Below are 20,048 nucleotides of genomic sequence, written 5' to 3'. Positions count from 1 at the left end.
TATTAAATAATTCCTAGGGAGACCTACTTTTACTACCCACTGTAAAGATTTTTGAGAAAATGAGCTTGTTGCTGTGGAATTAAAAATAGATCTATGCAGATTGATATTCCCAGGAGACAAAGGGAAAGGGAAAAACATTAAAAACTGATGCTCCTGGCAAATGAAAAACTAATGGACCGTATTTTCCTTGAAGGGATGGGAGGTGTTTTTACTTTATTTCACTCTGATGACTAGGCAAGATTTGTTCTCAGGGAGCACCATCTCCAGCTAAATGGAAACACCTTTAAAATTTCGTAGAAAATATGGAGGAGAGCATAAGTCATCACATACCAAATATGAAGAGCCCTGAATGATCACATGCTGCAGCAGAATGTAGCTCTGATTATGATTGACTTGAAAGCCAAAAGAGTTCTGCACCATTCCAGCCAGAAGTTTCTGTATAAGCTTGGCAGGAACACCAGGGATTCAAACTGCAACCAAAGTCACTGTCAACTAGGAACATTGCTTTTCAGATCTCATCTCCACTGGTATCTGAGGTTCAACAAGGCCAAGTGCTCAGGGAGGGGTGACCTTCTCACTCTCTACAAACACCTGAAAGGAGGCTGTAGCCTGGTGAGGGTTGGTCTCTTCTCCCAAGTAACAGGACAAGAGCAAATGACCTCAAGTTATAGCCAGGGAGGTTTACACTGGATATTAGGAAAAGTTTCTTCACTGAAAGGGTGATCAGGCCCTGGAACAGGCTGCCCAGGGAAGTGGTATCACTGTCCTTGGAAGTATTTAAAAGATGTGGCACTTAGGGACATGGCTTAGTGATGGACTTGGCAGGGCTGGGTTAGTGGTTGAACTTGATGGCCTTAAAGGTCTTTTCCAACCTTAATGATTCTATGACTCCATCCTTTGAAAACTATTTACTTTCAAACTCCCTTTGAACGTTTCAACAACTCCAAAGTAACAGTGAAACATTTCAATTTGAGACATCTTTGAAGCCACCCAAGATAACTCACAGTTATTCATAAATATTTATTTACAAGTCAAACTCATGCAATTACCTGCATTTTCAAAACCACATGGAATGCCAGGAAACTGATTCCAAAATTATTTAAAATTAAAGGAATCAAAACTGATTTCCATTACTTAATATTTATTGATACAAAAGTAAAGATAACTCATAACAAACTATGTATTTACCATTTACACTGAAGAAAGATCTTTAAGATCAATGAAACAACATGCCCCTAAAACTAGGCTGTCAGATGAAAATGTTCAGCATTCTTTAGAACTCCTCTGCATTAGATGATCTTCAATTTGCAGGTAAAGTTATTTGGAAGAGGCGTCCAACAGCATGTCTCGTGCTTTTGTTCTGAATTATAAAAAAAACAGAAATTAGTTCAAATTAACACAGTTAAAAATAGGCCTATCAGTGCCATAATATTGGGGAGTTACTAGACAGTAAAGTGGAACAACTGCAGATTGTACTCACAGCAGCAAGTACATCAGAGCATTCACCTACTCCAGTGGCAAATCGATAAAAACATTAGTATCATTTCAATTATGCTCAAAAGAGCACATTAGCCTAATTTAATTTAACTAATAGTGGTCTCTGACAAATGTGTTCATCTGTGCAAAATCTGGAGCTGTCAAAGCCACACCTGGTTGGGGCACTGACACTTGCTCTCCATGTATTTTCTTAAGCTATTTTGAATTTGAAATATATCTTGTGAAGAACCAAGAAGCCTCAGTAGTAAATGTGCATATGAGTTTCATGTTACTTTTATAGATCTTGGGCATATTTTAATTCACTTTAACTCACGTTTACACAAATGGTTCACAATCTCTGGTCCACAGTCCCAAAGGTCACAAAAAGCTGCTGACAGTAGGGAAAGCAACCAAAAACTAAAATTCTTGCTGAGAGAATAATATCTGATGCAACTCCCCACATCAAGTGACAGCTGAGCACTGCTACTCCACACGTAGAGTTACATGGGAAAAGCAGACACTTGATAGCCTGGACTGCGCAAGATGCCAAATTTTCAACTGGTTTAAAGCCCATGCACAGAATAAAGACTGCTGTTAAGACTTGCAGGTGAAAATAACAACCCACTATCCAAATATAGTAAAATGTTTTGGGGTATATGCAGAGAAAATTGTTACCTAATTCCCCCAAACTGAGCAGTGGACTTCTCATCAAACCCAGGTATGTGTCTGCCCTAGAGGGACTTCTCAGAGCCAAGACCAGAAAGGGGAGGTTAAAGCTGACCCTTGTGACTCAACTGAGTGTGCACATTTTGTCCTTTCCCATGGAGAATGGGATGGCAGTGGCTGTTCACCAGTGGCTGGGACTCTGGCACACCCCACACTCTGGTGGCAGTACTGGTGGCAATACTGGTGGCCTGCTGTGTGACACAGAAAAGACTGCTCTCAGCTTGAGGGGCACAGAAATAAGGGTCTTCCCAACAAAAGCATGAACTAAACTTATAGAAGAGCAGCTTCCATAGCACAGGTTGCAACTTCACAGGATGTCTGAGGCCAGGGGGGACTTCTGGAAGTAATTTGATCCAACATTGCTGCTCAAGCAGGACCACCAAGAGCCAGCTGCCCTGGATTCAGATAAGCTCTTTCCCCACATATGAGCTTCTGCTTCCTGATCTCTTCTATACCTCTTGACCCCTCTGCAGCAACCACAGCACTAAGACGGAGGATGCCAAGTGTGTACACCAACACTCTGACGTGCTTTTCAAATACACACTCCCACCCATGGCACTAAGTATGGTAAAATGGAGATGATGGGATCCGAACTTTGTGGACAGAACTGTTCCACATGGAAGGGTATCTCAGATGTGCTTGGCCCAGTCTCAGCTCCATCTCCAAGAGAAATGTATGAAGCTGATCCTGAGGGGCCACCCAACCTTTACAGCTCTTTCAGTCTAGACTCTTTAGACACCACAGAAACATTAAAGACCAAGAAGATTACTTTCTCCTGGCATTTACCAGAAAAGTCAAGCAGCAACAGGGTGTGAGAGGGCACATGAGAGACCCACATCCACATGTGCAGCAGTGGGCATGTGCTGCCATGCTACACCTCTGTGCCAAAACCAACTGGTGCCAGGCAGCATTCCCACTGGCAAGAGGAATGAAGATATAAGAGGCAGGTGAATGCCTGGACTAGCCTGCCAATACAAAATCAAGGTATGGCATGGTGCCTAAGTGATGGCAGACGCATGTCAAAATTGTGCCAAGGCAAAGGAAGTCTCCAGCAGGCTGAATTAGTGCTCTAAGAGGAGCAAAAAGCACAACGCTACGATGCCCCAGGGTAGGTCTGGCCATGGGGAACGGTGCTAGGATGCACTCTTCCAGCACTGCAGAGCCAGCCTCAACAGATGGATGAGGTTCAAGGGCAACCAAGTGGGCCTGAAGCAGTCTCCGTTCTGCTTCTGCAGCCAGGAAAAACAGCAGATGATGATAATAACAAACACCTTGCCAGTGACATCCTAAACCAACCTTCTTGGGATTAAAACTACATAAAAGTCTTTCAAAGAACAGAGGCCAAATAAAGCTTTGCATCACTTCTCTGAAAGTTAAAATTGGGAGCTTTGCCAGGCCCTGTACAAAACTTGCAGGAGAGGTAGCAAAGGAACCTTCAGGCACAAGAATACCTCTGAAATAATTCAAACACCTGGAACTGAGTTAAAAAATTATTCAATCCTTGCAAGTGGCAGAAAGACAGAAAAGAAACCTTTGGTAAGGAAAATGCATCCAAATTAGGGCAGGAAATTAGTTTAGGCAGAAAGACAAAAAATGAAGGAGCAGATTGAAACTTGATGGAGCAGCTGAGCTGAAACAGCAGCAGGTGAATGCCTCATCCTGCAGCCTGTTCCAAGAGAAGGATTGCACCTTGGACAGATACTTCAAGAAGACAACTGCCAACTTGCATAGAAGGACACAGTGCATCACAGTGGCAGCATAATGTTCACATGGAATTTCATGAAGAAAAGGAAATTACTATCAACATTTTTAAAAATAGTTGAGGAGACCTCACCACTAATTTTTGAAATAATTCAAGTTCCAGATAAGGGGGGGAAAAAAAAAGTGAACACTTACGCAAATTTTTAGCCCATGCTAAATTAAATAAGAGAGGTTTTGATGATTAGCATCACAGTTCAATGGAAATGGGCAAGGAGGGATGCAGGAAGTCTGGGGCATGTACCTCATCTACAAGCCTCAGCATCTCACCAGAGATTAGCTCTGCTAGCTGAAAAAGTCCTTGAGAAGAAAATTTAAAATATTTTCAGTAAAAACAATACTAGTGTTGTAGGTTCCTCCTGGTTTTTTTTTCCACCACAAGTATGTCATGCAGCATGAGTGCAGGACTGTGGTGGGCTGACCCTGGCTGGATGCCAGGTGCCCACCAAAGCTGCTCTATCTCTCTCCTCCCTCAGCTGGACAGAGGAGAGAAAATGTAAGGAAAGGCTCCTGGGTTGAAATAACGACAGGGAGAGATCACTCACCCATTACCATCACAGGCTGCAGGGAAATCTCCGCTCCAGTGCCTGGAGGACCTCGTCCCTGCTCCTTCTGCACTGACCTGGGTGTGGGTAGGGCTGTTTCTCTCACATACTCTTCTCTTCTCTGCCCATAATTACTTCAGCACAGTAACCTTTTTTCCTTCTTAAATGGAAGAGTTACCACCAGCTCTGGTAGGCTCAGCCTTGGCCAGTGGTGGGTTGGCACTGGAGCTGTCTGGCATTGGCTCTGCCAGACGCAGGGAAGCTGCTACTGGCTTCCCACAGAAGCCATCCCAGTAACCACCCCCCACAACTATCAAAACCTGGCCACACAAACCCAATACAAGGACATAAGCAACAGAAGCCATTTCATGACAAGGTAATGATTTCTGTGAACTTCAGTGGGGTGAGCAACTGAATGAAGCCATTTTAAATTCTGACAGTTCACTCAGTGTAATTCGTTTGAAAGCTTAAACAGAATGCTAACATGGACTCAGTGTGCCACAAAATGAAGAGGGAAATAAAGCAAACACTTAAGTTAGTTTGTCTTTAAAACGCAATGGGGCTTTTTCACTATCTAAAATACTGTTCAAGTCTGGAAGCTGTGTTCTAATTTATAGCTGCAGCAAGCTCTCTGCCTTACCTGTGAATTACCTTACGAGTGCACAGTACAGCTTAGTTGCTCATCAGGCAAATGTCTGCTTCTACTGCTAAGAAAATCAGCCATAATAAAAGGCAGACAGCATGTGCTGGATGCAAAAAGGCCTCTGCAATTATCACTTAATTGTCCTTCATGGGCCAGTACTGGGAGTCTCATACTTTCCCCTTAAGGTTGCTCCCTTCTTCAGCACTTTTTTTAACTGTCTACTTAATTAGTCTTCCTTTCTGAGCTTAACTGTGAATTTGTTTTGATTAATTAGCCTCAGAGCTCACTTGGCACTAACTGAAATACAGGAGAAGCACTCAGTTTCTTCAGTGTATAGGCTACTGCATCCTAGGGGAGTCCCCTCTTTGTCAGCAATAAAATTTCAAGTTCAGATAGTGTTTGAAAAAAACTTTTTTGTAATTAACTTTCAATTCTTGTAATTACCCCCGCTGTACTACAACATGAAAGTGTTGCTAACATAAAGAAAGGGTAAAATTCATTAAATTCAGGCCTCTTCTTCAGTGGATTATACATCATGCTCATTAGCTGAACCCTATAGTTTTAGATAAGATGACATAATGCTGTTAAATGCAAGTGATCAGATCACTACTAGAATCCCAAACCACGAGTGTGGGTTACCACCAGAGACAGCTGTGTCCTTGTGGCACCAACACCAGAAAACCTTTCCCCTACCAATCTTTTCAAAGTTGCTTAGCTTCACTGAAAACACTTCGCATAACCTAGACCAGTCAGTCTGCAACATGTTTGAGCTCTAATACAGAGCCCTTCATTATGTTTACACCTCTCATATCACTCCCTTCCTCTCGCTCTTTATGGCACGTTGACTCCAGAAGACACCCTCACAGCATTACCATGCATCTGCCATCTTGATCAATTCTCATTTCAGATACTGTTACTGAAAACACAGGAAAAGGCAGCTTTAAACACCATCACAGTGAAAAAATTTAATAAGCTAAATGAAATAATGTGTGTTAACAGCTATCATACCCCTTAATAAACTTCCTAAATATTTGTTAGGAGTACTGGAATTCTTCAGTTTTCAAATTTAAAAGTCCTTACCTACCTGAAAAGAGAAGTTAAAAATCTTATTCCAGACATTAATATTTTTTTCTGTGAACATTTTTAGACTTGTATCTCAACTCAACAGTCAGACTGACAAAATAAACACTTTTTCCAGGTCCTTGTTTCAATCACTGTGCTCCAAACAGGACTGCAGAAGGAATGCAAAGTACCTGTGGTTTTACAACCTTTTGTGTTGCACTTTCACTTGGGCACAGAAGTTTAAATGAAGCAGATCAGAAGAGGAGCTTTGTGAGTGGGTTTAAAAACATAGAGCAGCTCTGCAGGCAAACATTTTAACACATTTGTTTCCTAATAATCTGCAGCCGACTGTTTTGACAGGTGATCAACCATGTTTGCATCTTAGAAGTGGACCACAGGAATCACTTTGGTTGTCAAATCCTAACTGAAGCTCATCTATGCAACCCAAAAAGTTTGCCTTTGAGATCTCTTCTGACTATATCTGTGAACATCTGTGAAGTGACAAGATATTCTGCCAAGGAAATGTACCAGTTTGGAAAAACTAGGATATTCAGTTACAACAGCTGTCAATACCATTAAAGAGGCATGGTCCATGCTCTTCAGTTAGATGTATCACCTGCAATTAATCACCACTTAAAGTAAATCCTGTATTGCAAAAGACATCATGCAGAGTCTATACATCAGTAGAAATCCAAGAAATATTCCTTCATGCTGAAATGCCTTTTCAGCTGTTATGAGGAAATGGCTCTTTAGGTTTATTGCATTCCCCAAATGTTAATTTAAAATCATCTGCAGATAACCAATTTAGTTGTGCACTTGAAAAATAGAAGAAACTGTATATGTGCCGCAACAGTCTCTTTTATTGGTCCTGTTTATTTTTTCTGTAATTACTCAGCTCACAATCTTCTATTTTATGTTTACAGAGTCGTACAAATATGGATGTGCATACACATCTGACTGTTCTGCCATCATTCTTCTGCTAATTTAAACCGCAAAAAGCTTTGTTAGTAAAACAGGAACAGCTTTCTAACCAAATGAAACTATGAAAAGATAGATTTGCAGAAGAACCTACTAACCTGTAATTTTTTTGAAGGGAGTCAAAGCCTTCAAAACTCTGACTTTTTACTGTGGCAGGACTTCTCAGTTAAGCCTCTTAAAACAAGCCCTTGGATGTCACCACAGTACCTACTATAGAACACATGAACCTATCAACATGAAGCTGAAATATGTGACTTGGCTTTTGTTTCCAGCTCTCTCAATTACTGTTGACAGAAAGCAATGAATTAATACACTGAAACAGGGATATCCACTAGGATATCAGTAGGTATCCTCTAGGAACAGTGCATCTCACAGACAACAGAAAGGCCATGTCTCTTTCAAGACAAAGATCCCACACATCACTCCACAACAGGGAACACTGGTTAACCAACTTCAGCCTAGCTCCGCAAAAACCTGGCTAAAAACAACAGTAGCCAGAGGAAGTGAGATTACCCAGCAGAGCAGAAAATATGCTGGCAAAAAGAATCACACACATGCAGGAAGAACATTAACTTCTCACATTTCAGAAAAGGCTTATTTCTTTGCAATATCCTATTTGGCTTGATGTATACAAAAACGTAGGAAGGAGGAGCCAAAGCAAGACCAGGCAGAGGTGAAACATCAGCTGCTGCTTCTGACTTAACAACTGATTATTGATTGACACACTGCACAACTCAGCAGCCATAGGAGTGCTGGCACTCAGAACATTCTCCTGCACTTCCTCAAACTATATTTAGGCTAATGACACAGCAGCAAATTTCTAACAAGTGCCAAGTTGAAGAAAAAAATTTGAAATGCAATCCAGACCAATGGTGAACAACCCAGGTCCTGCTATACACTAATGTTTTAAAGAACAATTTTGTGCAAGTGGCTGCAACAAGTACAACATCCATGTAACTGAACGAACTTAGCAATGTTCAGTAGTTACATCCTACTGTGAAGGGCAACTGATTTACATCTCCTCAACTAAATTTATCTCCACCTGTAATACACTCTTCTTGACTTTCAAAAACCAGACCCTAATGAGCACAGAGGCCAGCAAAGGACCAACAGCTGTGCTTAAAGCCCCATCTACTGACAAATAATAGAATTGTTGCTAAACCACAGCAATATTCCAGAGAACATCCCTTGGCAAACCTGATATTGCTTCTTAAAAAAAAAGTAAACCACAAACATACTCAGATGTAGTCCAGCTACAAAATGTTCTCTGCAAACTACACGGGACATTTCACCTAAGAAACTGACCTGCCAGAAAGCAGCAAAACCATCCAGCCTAAAAAGTGATGTACTTTACCAAATCCTCCCTGTTCTCTTGATGCTCCCAGACACAGAAATAGGAAAACACAAACAGCCATGCTGACCTTAGACCTGCACTTGGACATCTGCACTTTCCAGCCTGTGTCAGGAAAAGGTCTGCACACATTACTTCTGCTTAAGAAAGCATCCTGAAGGACTTAGTGCTCTTTACCCAAAAGAAAACCCCTCAAAACTTTGCTGCCAAGTTGCAGTACAGTGCAGTGGGGGAAGACACATCAGTGCCTGGTATGACATGGGTAATGTTATCACTTCTCATCTCAGCCCACCAAAGGAAAACACATCCCTGGCAAGCAGCAGCCTGCTGAGCTCTGCCACGGCATCCACCCACACTTTCCTTTAGGACAACGTGCTCTGTAGTCCATCCACATAAGTTACCTATGCTAACCCCTTAAGTATCCATCCTTCTGCTACCCAATCTGCAGACAGGTAACACAGATAAGAGTTCGCAGGGTTATCTTTCTTCAGAACTCCCTGGCCATTAACACAACTGAAAAGTTTTCTTGTTCTGATTTTCAGCTGGAACCAATTTGCTGCTGGGATCAGAGACCATCACATCCATGGCCTGACTGCTGGGAGACCTGCTTGGGTTAGAAGCAGAGTCTTTGGTTTAATCCTAGCCCTGTACTCTTTTTCCAAGTGGCAAAATTCCAGATCTCTGTAGGCCTGAGGAGTTGAAAGACAAAAACTAAACGTTTTAGTGGGTGGAATCCCCTCAAGCAGTGAGACAGCATGTGTGCCCATCTGGTAGCTGGTATGGCTCCAACATAGGAAGGACATTATTTGAATCTTGCTGACCTTGAAAAGACCAACCCAAGCCCAAAATTTAGAAAAGCTGCCAACATCAAATTTATATTGTAAACCATATATAACTAATGTAACTAAATGACTTTTTTCTTTTTAAAAAACTCTTAAACTGCTTACAAGAGTTGGAGCTGGAAAAAAAGTCTTTCTGTGTAGTCTGAACTCTGACAGTAGTTCGTTTCAAGACAGAACTAAAAGGCAATAGGCACATTCCTGTTTCATTTTCTCAGTTACACATGACTTAGCCATGAATGAAAAGACAGCGCACAACTTCTACCAGTATTTCCGCTGTCAGTCTACATATGCACTAACCATAGGAACTACTGCTTGAAAGAGAATGACAGTATTATCTCAAATTCCCCAATCCAAAGGATCTTTCACAGAGGCATGGTAATCTTGGTGTCCAAGCCCTTCACACACACAGGAAGTTAGCTGAAAGCCAATTCTTTCCTACTTTAATGTATACTCTAGATTTAGCATAAAGATCATGGCCAAAACTGCTTACAAGGTTAGTGCTCAATCCTCAAGTCCTTGGAAGTTCACAATTCCAATTCAATTTTCCTTATCTCCTTCTCTTCGAGGATAGAAATGACCAGAGAGAGAAAGCAGAATACCACAATAGCTGTAGTTCATCCTTATCTTCAGCCAGAAGAACCTCGAAGAGCTTGGGAGACAAATGCTATGTATACCATCTGCTGTCTAGACTTGGCTTCTGGAGTATACAGTGTAATTACAGCTTTCCCAAAGGTCCTCATTATTATCCAGGAACACAGCAAGCAAATCAAAAGGAGATATTAAAGTAATACATTTGGCAATGACCTATCACTGTTACACAAAATAAAGCTATCAACAATGTTCAGAGCTAATCAAGCCATAGCTTCCACAAAAAAGACACAACTGATAAGCTCCTACTTAAGAGCTCCTATTTTCCTATTCAGATTGGAGGCACTAATCATCCAGCTGCCAGACAAGGAAGGAGCGCCTGTCATTAACATATAAGAAGGCGGCTGGACCCCAGCACAACAGCATTTCAGCAGCCCATCTCCTAGACAACAATTACTGGAATGCAAACAGCAGGTTCATCATTTAAACAGAGATTATTCTGAGCAGGTTGTACCAGGCAGTTGTTAAGACTATGCATCAGATGTTAGCTGAAGATGTCAACGTTTTTCAAGTGCTAAGCATCTTTAGGGAGATTAAGCATATTGATACAATTTGGAACAACAAATATACCCACACATTTCATACTTATAGTTTTCTGTCACTGGATGGCACAAGAACAGTAACTGCTGCAGAGCAAGGCCCTTCAGTATGTCATTTCATTTTGACAGCCAATTACCAACATTCTTCTGGTTTTTGTCTCAACTCTTCATACGTTGATTTCAGCTGCTCTGTATTAATTTGTAATGTTAGGATGGGCTGACTCGAACATTTCTGTATGTAAAAAGAACTTCAGAACATACAAAAAATTGACAAGTGTTTAGGCAAACTTCTCTGCAGAAAGTTCTTCACCTGTTTTTGAGTTGTGTGAAGAGAAGAACACTTTCTTCATTCAGAAGATTACGTATGTTATATCCATTTCCTACAAATAAAAACAGAGTAAGTTTTCCTTAGGAGCCACTAGGACTGAAGTCCTGTCTTGTCTTCAGCCAAGTATATTTTTTTTTTATATATTTTAACAGAAGGAATATTAGCTCCTAATCTAGGATGCCACTCTTACAGGCAGGTCAGTGCATTTCAAAGAGACGACAAAGAACACAGCTAGTGTCATTTACTTCAATCTTTGCTTAGAAGATTTTTACTGAGAAGAATGTAACGGGTTTGAGCTCTCAGCTCTCAAAACCCACAATAAAACTTTAAGGTGACTGAATCTACTTTAATTTATTCCTACAGAAACTATCAATAAAAACTGCAATGGAAACTTACCTGCATATCTTCACTTGAGATTTGCACACTAACATGACCACAAAATAGCATTATCTAATAGGCCCTGAGCATCAGGAACGAGCAACCTCCTAACACTCATATACAGCCACACAATGAATTACAGGGATCACCTGTCACAAACACTGCATTGCCCATCCAGACATACTGAGAGCAGCCATCAGGAAGCAGGGAAGAATGAAGTGTGGATCCTTACGGTCATACAAAACTTTCAGTGTTCTATATAATCTGCTTTCCCAAAAAGCAAATGACAAAATTGTCTCTACAGACCCACTAAACTTTTAAAACTAAAACAAACACCAAAAAAATGCTTCAAAACATCAAGCATTAATTGAACAATGATTGTTCACTCAGGACATTGTGCTGAAAAGTTAACGGGGAAAAAAAGGGCTAATTCCTCATTTTCTAAGGATAAGCTTCTTCACAAGAAGCTGTACAAAAGCTCTCTACAGCTCCATGAACAGCCTGCTTTAACACTACTACAAAATCTCCTGACTAGTGTCTTAACCCACTGATGGACAGCTTCCCGTATGGAATTCACGCCACTTTTATATCAGAAGGACAAAATCAAGCCTTTAAATTGTCAAAATAACATATGAAGGTACAACCTATTCAACAAGATATTTTAAACCTTCTATATACAAGCACAAAGCACAAAATATGGTGAACTGATCCAAATGGATTTTCATAATTTTACATAGGAAAAAAGCAGCAAGCATATGGTGACCAAAACAATTATATTAACTACCACTAACATTAAGCTGTCTGTGATGTTTCCTCAACATTACAGCTAGTGACAGAACCAGAATACCAAGATAAATTTACTCTTAGAACTTGGTAGTGTCACCACAACATTGAGGCCAACTCACATAAACAAGCGGTATATGTATCCCTGCATTCAACAATTAGATAATCAACCCATGTCCAGTGTTGTGTCACATTCCATTCTTCATCACCCTGTACTTTCCCATTCTCTGTTCAATCTTCTCTCTTTCAGTCATTCTGTTTGGTTTTGATTCCTAGCATGCTAATTTAGTCTCATGCACCTCCCAACAAATGGGTTTCAGACCCATGTACTCACCTGCTGGAACATAGAAGCAGTCCCCTGCAGTCAGATAATACGATGTCTTATGTAATGTAACAATAACTTTGCCACGGATAATATGGAAAGCCTTAATGGAAGCCAAAGGTTCTAAGGTTAGCAGCACTTCCTTTGCAAACATTTAAGAAAGATATACAAGAAAACACTTGCATACATATAACAAAGATAAAACCCCAAATAAGCTAGCAGAGCTGCAATCCCTTTTTTCCATACTGATGAAAAATAAGATGCTCAACTCAAAAGGCAGATGGGGTCCAGTTTTATTTTTTTGCTATTTCTATCTTGCCTGCAAGATCCAGAAAACAGGAGCACATGGACATACAGATTTAATACAAAGCAAGGCAGGGCAATGTGCATGCAAATTACCTCTAGCAAACGATTCATTAATGTTTGTTTGTATTGAGGGGAGTTAGGGGGACCTCTCAACTTCATATGTTACTTCCAACTGCTCCAACAGATCTTCTGTTTACAAAGTCCATTTTACAAAAATTTCAAAAAAGCACACTTACTATTGTATCCATGTGGACAAACTGGTGTCCCTTTTCTTTAAATGGTTTCAGAATCAATCTACCAGTTGCAAAAAGAGATGTATTCAAAGTTTTGTATATTTCTACTGCTTCATCTTTGACGTAGTAAGTGTTACTGCTTGCAGTGTTGATACAATCTACAAAAAACGTCCAGGAGATTAACATTAATGCTACCACATAATTTGTCTTGTTACATGCTCAGTGCATATTCTTTCAGTGCAACACCTCCAAAATCTAGACTCAATATTTAGCTGAAAAAACAGGACATTTTTTGTGTCTTCCTCAGAACTTTCTCCAAAAGAACAATGAATATTTCAAAACCTCACCTTTTTATGCCAAATATGGCATGAACATTCTGTTTTTCTTATCAGTCTACATGATTCAGGAAGTCCCTTGGCCACATCCCTTCAACTCACCTAGATGTACTTCCTTATTTGTTACTGGGTCCAGTACAATGGTTGGCTTAGACGTATCAGCTAGGGTGTGGTCCAAACTTGCAGGTATCTCTCTTGTATCTGAGGATACAAAGAAACCAAAACAAAACCAGAAAAGTAATCACTATAGATTTTAAAAAGTTAATCATTTAACCACAGCTTTTCCACAATTCTAATGTCACACATTAAGTACTTAAATTTTCTGTAATAAGTGACTAAATAGACTGAATACTCTTTCTTCAAATAAAGAAAACCATCCATAACAATTCTTTGAAAATGTCTTTTTCATTGGAATTATTTCTGTGTGTAAGAGATGAACACTCTCTAAATCCTAAGGAATTTCCTAGGATTTATCCAAGGAAACTATTTATCTTATGGTATTAACAACAGTATTTACTCAAAAGTAAACTCTTGTGTTTTGAGAGAAGTGTTTTGCTAGCAACAGATGCTGAGAGAATATGAAATACATGATGAAGTACGAAGAACAAGTGTTTTTGCTCTTACCCACTACTGATAGGCATCAGGACACTTAAGAGAGAAAGCATTCAAAAGATAAGCACATGTCCAATTTTCCTTTTCTCACGAAATAACATTACAGGAAGCTCGCTGTAAGTTGTAAATCTGAGAACTATTTCTATAATAAAAAGGATTTTTCCAGAGAAAGCAATATCCTAAGAACTGATGACACCGCTATGCTTTTCAAAAAGAAAAGTGATGCTTTAGAATATTCACAGCAGAATAAATATCCCAAAGCTCTCTTGCAGAATCCTCTTAAGCAGACAATTTTAGCTCTACAGCGCACAGGAAATTTCTTTAAACACAGACCGAAGAAGCATGCTAAAGGCAAGCTATAGGATTTTGTAGGCACACATGGCAGCTTAAATACTCTTACAGCAAGACAGTCAGGGGGAGGAAGAAAAGTTACTGTGTTTGAACAGCTTTGTTCCAACATAACCATCTCTCCATAAAAAGAAGCAGCAACAGGTGTAACTCTACAGCTATAAAAACAGAATTTTTATTGTATCAATAACATTTAAGAATTTGTGCTAGAAATTTTACTTGGCTGACTGGCCTTATATGCATCACTAAGACTCAAGGATGTGTCTCCAAGGACGAATGTCTGTCACAGAGGAAATCAATCACCTCTGGAAGACAGTTCAAAGGCAACCAATAGTTCTTGTAAGATACAGTATGAACAGTTAGTACCAGCTCAGGTCCTCATAGGCTGCAAATGATTCATATTACAATTTAAACTGTACTTAGATCAAAGACTGACTTAGACCAGGGTTCTGTCTCCCATCAGTGGCCCAAAACAGGGATTCCTTCCATTCCCAAAAATGCCATAATAATGTACTGATTGTTCAATAGAATACTTTTCACCTCTAATCTGGAGCTCCCAGGCTTTATTTAGAGCTATTAATAGTTAAGTCTCCTGTGAATATACCTGGTTCTTGCCTTGAAACTACATAAATATTTTTATCCACAATATTCAGGAAGCACACAGTGAGAATGACCACCTTATTTTGCTGAAGAACCCAGTTCTCACTGTCTTCCTTCCACACCTTCTAGTTCTTGTGTTTAAAAAGCAAGCAGAAAACCCCAACAAAATCATTTATCCCTATTTCCCTTCTCCATATCATGATTTCAGAGGTGTTTTTAGACCTCCTCCTTAGAGACCTCCATAGTATTCTCTTCAGGGCTGAGGAGTCTTCACTACAGAAGTCCTTCTCTGTTTTTGATGAGCTTTCCCTAAACCTTCTCTAGTCCTACCACTTTCTTTTTGAGGTAAGGAATAAAATTTACATGAAACACATATAAAATCAGAAATTGGTACCAACAGTGATTGTTTTCTTCCTTATTTCTCTGATGATTATTTCAGTCCTGATTACTTTAGTGCTAGAACTGTATGGCACTTTCCATCCTTGTTCGCTCTTGTTTTATTAATTCTGTAACTTCACAGAGAAATGTTTCAGCTTCAAACAAAAGCTCTAGACAGTCCTCATAAAGAAAGGCTCTTTAGCATTACAACATCTTCCAGAGAGCACAGCAAAAATATTTTGGCTTTTGGACTTTGACTCTCTTTTCTGAGCACTATTTACATATTTATTATCTACTGGACAGAGAGTCTCTATTTGTTTAAACATAGATTTATTGCCCACTTTGAACTATTTTAAGCATTGTTCTTAAAGCTCTCCCTTCACCTACCGTGTTGTGGTTTTGTATTTAACCTACAACAGCTTGAAACCCTACTAACACTCTCTGCTGCATTTTTAGATGTGTTACTACAGGTATCAGTAAAATGGCGGCAAGTTTTTATACCTTAACTGTGCACACTAGCATCACGATCTGAACACAAAGTAAGTACAGTTTAGTTTCTTCAGCCTCTGCTTTAAAGGCCCAAAAGCACTTCGGGTATGTCCAGCATTTCTTCCTTTCTTACTCTGAGGAGCGAACAATTTCACAACAAGAATGTACAACATTGCTATAGATCCAGTAGGAGCAGGTTTTTCCACATCAGATCACATTACAAAATTATGTTATAAAATTATTTTCACCCAGAGAGAGAATTGAGTGTTTATGGGAGGAAAATCTTACAGCAATAGAGCATTTGATTAAAGAGACTTTAAGTATCCAAAGGAAAAAAGTCTGTGTTCATACTTGTTTTATCTCTTTTCTGCTTGGGACGATCCTTCCTTCTTTTACTCTTCCTGGGAGATGGTGTTTCTGGATGCACTAATCCACTAATCACAAGCCCTCCTGAAACAAAAGGACGTTAAACAAAGTTCACTAACTCATAGCAAATTTAAAAGAATGCAATCTTGACCAACCAAATAGCATTTCAATTGAGAATACACTTCCTTGGTGCTGAACTTTTCAGATCACTTTAGAAAGCCAGAACAAACAAAAAAGCTTTTCAACATTAAGTATCTTGGAGTGCAATGCAACTTGAGACATTTTAAAAATAATTTCATCAAATTTCAGTCAAAGAACATTTCAGAAAACCATGACATGCAAGTAATTTTTAAGACAAAATATCACTTTTAGAGACACAAAGAAATACTATTTTTGAGTGAACCAATTAATTAGGAAAGGACTAAACTAGGCTGAATTGTCAGTAAAAAAAAATTCCTGAGAACAAGATTTATTTTCTCACTTAAGGTATTTAACACTGAGACTGAATAAAATATTATAGTATCAGCTCTGGAAAACAATCCTCACACAAAGAGAAATGCTCCAATGAATGATCCAGTAGATTGTATCTCTTTCCAATATCATACATAATCTCTGGCATAAAAAACCCACTAGGTACAGAGAAAGTGTTCTGTTCTTCCCTAAATAATGAAGGCAAGGCAAGGGTACTTAACATGCTCTGCTGACACTATTTTCAGCTGACACAGGAGTGTCAAAAGAGAAGATGACTACATGGAGAGATGCCTAACTGGAGACCACAAATAATCTTTTTTTTAAAAAGTTATCCAATAATAAGTGTCTCAAAGCTCCCACAGCACAAGATCAACTCACAGACTTCTCTTTTCTGCTCTATCAGAAGGAAGCAAATAATTATTATGGAACTCATACCTGAAGGCTGCATAGTATAGTTTATGCGCTCGCCTCTCCAGTATTCCAGAGGTCTTAGTCGTATCCTCTTTGTCCGACGAACATTAGGTGTGTTGGTAGGCATTACTAATTTGAAGGACGAAGTCATTCACATCAAGTATGAAAGAAAAATTCAGAGACGGAAAATATTAAGTATCTTTTCCTCTTGTTCTGTACCACAAGAGGGTCAGCACTTCCCAGCTGATATTTTTATCACATTGCTATCATGACAAGAAAATAGGATTCAAGTATTGCCAAATGCCTTCTTTTGCATACATCAGTATTTCACTCTCCTTTTTCTTAAACAATCATCACCCTGACTGGACATTAGATTTCATTCTATACATCTTAGTGAACCACAGACACACAGACATTAGGAGCTCAAGCTCAAGCACAGCAAACATGCTACAACTGTGAAGACAAAGCTCTAGACAAAGACTAAGAACCCTGCCTGAATCTGGGGGATTTCATTAGCAACTGCAAAAAGGCACTGCCTCGATTATGGCAAGGGGAGGGTAACAGAGACTGCATAGGCACATCCTTCTCTTCCACATTCATAAATTCTGTTTCCAGGGTCCAGAAGAGCAACACTTTTGCAAACAGAAACTCCACATATTTCCAAGATTTCGCAGATATTTATCTTCAGTTGTACTAATCACATCATCTCAACTTTCAAGTTGTGCAAGCTGCCATATATGAACACAGTGAGATATGATATTTCAGTGCTTGTAAGAGTAAAAGCCCCTTAAGATCTCAGAGAAAATGAATCAAGAATATTTAAATGTTAAAAATGGTAAATAGAAAACAGTTGCTAAAGCAGTTTTCGAAGTTAAACTGAAGTGTTGTGCATAAAAAAATAATGAAGCCAATAAAAAAACACCCACAATGTAAAACAGACAAGCATGGGACTACAACTGACTGCATTCCCATTGTTCCACCCTATCCAGACTCAGACCACCACAGAAGGCAGGTTATTTGCACTCTCAGTTTTACTGCGTAAAACCAATCCAAACTCTTACTGTTCTCACTGAACAGTAAGAGTTTGTCTTGACTCAGTTGTTTAGGAATATATTCAGTGCACGTAGCCGGGTGTGCAGCTGCAGTGCCAGCCAGAGATTGAGCTCTGGGTGGGAGCCTCAGGCAAGAGGTTGTGAACTGATGCTGACCCTTTGCACAACAAAGGGCACGGGGACTTGTGGCCCAGCCAGGTGACCGGACACTCAGAGACACAGCAGGAGCCGAGGACTCAGCTGGAAGGACCAGCAGGACTCGAGACTGTCCGGCACACAGACTGGGAGGGTACAAAAGCCCAGATAGTCCTTTGTTCCAGTTTAAGCTGTTATTCTGTTACTACACCATAAAATTACTTAAAGGAACCAGAGGTCTGAGACTCTGCCATGGGAAATCCAGGGTCAAGCCAGCACGGAAACCTTGTCTGGCTGTGTAGGGAGTCAAGTGGGGCACCTGTCAGGGCACTGGAGCCACCCACTGTAAAGGGGATTCAGTCCCAGGACTTAAAGTCTCTGGTGGTGGGAGTGTGACTGCCAGAGTGGCTCCTTAAGTTTCCTTAACACTATACCATGAAAAACGGAAGTGTGGCAGATAAAAAGATAATTGTTGAATATGGCAATAAAAAAACACTAGAAGTTTTTAAAAATAACTTTAAAATTAAGAGAAGGGCTATACATGAAGAAATAACAAATCTTATCTGTAAGTACTTACGAACAGATGAACCTATTTCTAGGTGTTTGCCTGTCTCCTTCAGCAATGTTTATATCAAGCTGAAAATGCATTTGCATTTACACACTTACATTATGATATTTTAAAATACTCTTACCTATTTTATGCCTTGCTATGTCGTCTGACAACAGGTGTCTTAATTTGTAATTCAAGTCTTCAGAATTATCTGAAAACACATTCAAAAACCCCACCACCAACAGCGTTTATTATTCCTGACTTTTCTTCAATATACCCACCAGAAGCAACCAAAAGTAACACAAACAGAAGTCACAAGGATAGTGCTTCCAGTAACACCTTTTGCTATAAACATATATGAAACCCAGTGTAGATAAACAGTATATGTAATTAGTTTTTAAACAGAGTAAACTTAAAAATTACTTAAAAATTATACATTCAAGTAAATACTCCTCAGAACTCTCCCTCTTGATAAAATGAACATTGACAAATTACAAACTATACACATAATTTTATTGATCAAAGTGCACGGTCATTCAGATTCATATCACTCAAACCTAACTTTAGAACAAATTTTTAACCAGAACACACACAAAACTAGGTATCTGAAGGAAGCATTGCATGGACTAATAACATTCACATCTGACCCTGAAACACTAAGGAAAAGACTTCGTATCTCCAGGGCTCATGTTCATTATGACTACATGTGCAACTTGTGTAGTGAAACTTAAAACTGAAACCAAACAAGTAATAACACACACATAAAAACCCCCAAACTCAAAACGAAACCAAACAACTAACAAAAAACCCCTAACACAACAAAACAAAACCAACCAACCAAAAACACCCCAAACAAAACCAACAAACACTGCGCCCTTCTTCCCCCCAAAACCACCAAACCAAAGTATTCTTTGGCAAACACGCCATGACACCATTAATGCCTTAATTTGGCTCAGGGTTGCCTGAAGTGACTGCATACAGGACCACTAACTATATGGCAACACATCAAACTGGTACAAACTGAGCCTGAAAAATTTTCTCTAAGTATTTTGGAAAGAATAACTTCATCCTGGTAGGCATGATGCCAAACCGTGGAGGGCTGTGTTCTCCCAAAGCTAACACCATGAAGCTAGTACGCTGCACCACACACTTGGACACAAATGTAACCACAGCCAATAAAACCTGCATTTCTTGTTCTGGACAAGCTGAACACAACAGAAATTACTGAACTGTCAGCTACAGTTTATAAGAAACCTACAAAATGCAAGGAAATACCAAGTTTAAACATTACCTGAAGATGTATCATCCTGTTCAGGAGACTTATTGCTGGAAGCAAATTTATCACAATCTTCTAGAACAGGCCCACTGCAAAGGAAAAAAAAA

At 39.6% G+C, this 20,048-nt stretch overlaps 1 protein-coding gene across 1 annotated transcript in view; it reads right to left on the bottom strand.

The window, feature by feature from the left end:
- Positions 1–1,124: 1,124 nt before the first annotated feature.
- CENPC (centromere protein C) overlaps positions 1,125–20,048 on the bottom strand; it is a 28,339-nt gene continuing 9,415 nt past the window's right edge. Inside the window, exons 11-19 of the mRNA XM_048304896.1 lie at positions 19,957–20,030; positions 18,808–18,876; positions 16,953–17,057; positions 16,032–16,130; positions 13,356–13,454; positions 12,922–13,076; positions 12,392–12,482; positions 10,879–10,948; positions 1,125–1,360 (exon numbers count right to left, since the gene is read on the bottom strand). Of these exons, the coding sequence (XP_048160853.1) occupies positions 1,318–1,360; positions 10,879–10,948; positions 12,392–12,482; positions 12,922–13,076; positions 13,356–13,454; positions 16,032–16,130; positions 16,953–17,057; positions 18,808–18,876; positions 19,957–20,030 (805 nt within the window). The 3' untranslated portion in view covers positions 1,125–1,317. The remainder of the gene's footprint in view (positions 1,361–10,878; positions 10,949–12,391; positions 12,483–12,921; positions 13,077–13,355; positions 13,455–16,031; positions 16,131–16,952; positions 17,058–18,807; positions 18,877–19,956; positions 20,031–20,048) is intronic.

The sequence above is a fragment of the Corvus hawaiiensis genome, chromosome 5 (assembly GCF_020740725.1).
Source record: "Corvus hawaiiensis isolate bCorHaw1 chromosome 5, bCorHaw1.pri.cur, whole genome shotgun sequence".
In the NCBI taxonomy this organism is placed as follows: domain Eukaryota; kingdom Metazoa; phylum Chordata; class Aves; order Passeriformes; family Corvidae; genus Corvus; species Corvus hawaiiensis.
The sequence above is the reverse complement of the archived record's forward strand: the minus strand, read 5'-3'. Positions and strand labels throughout refer to the sequence as shown.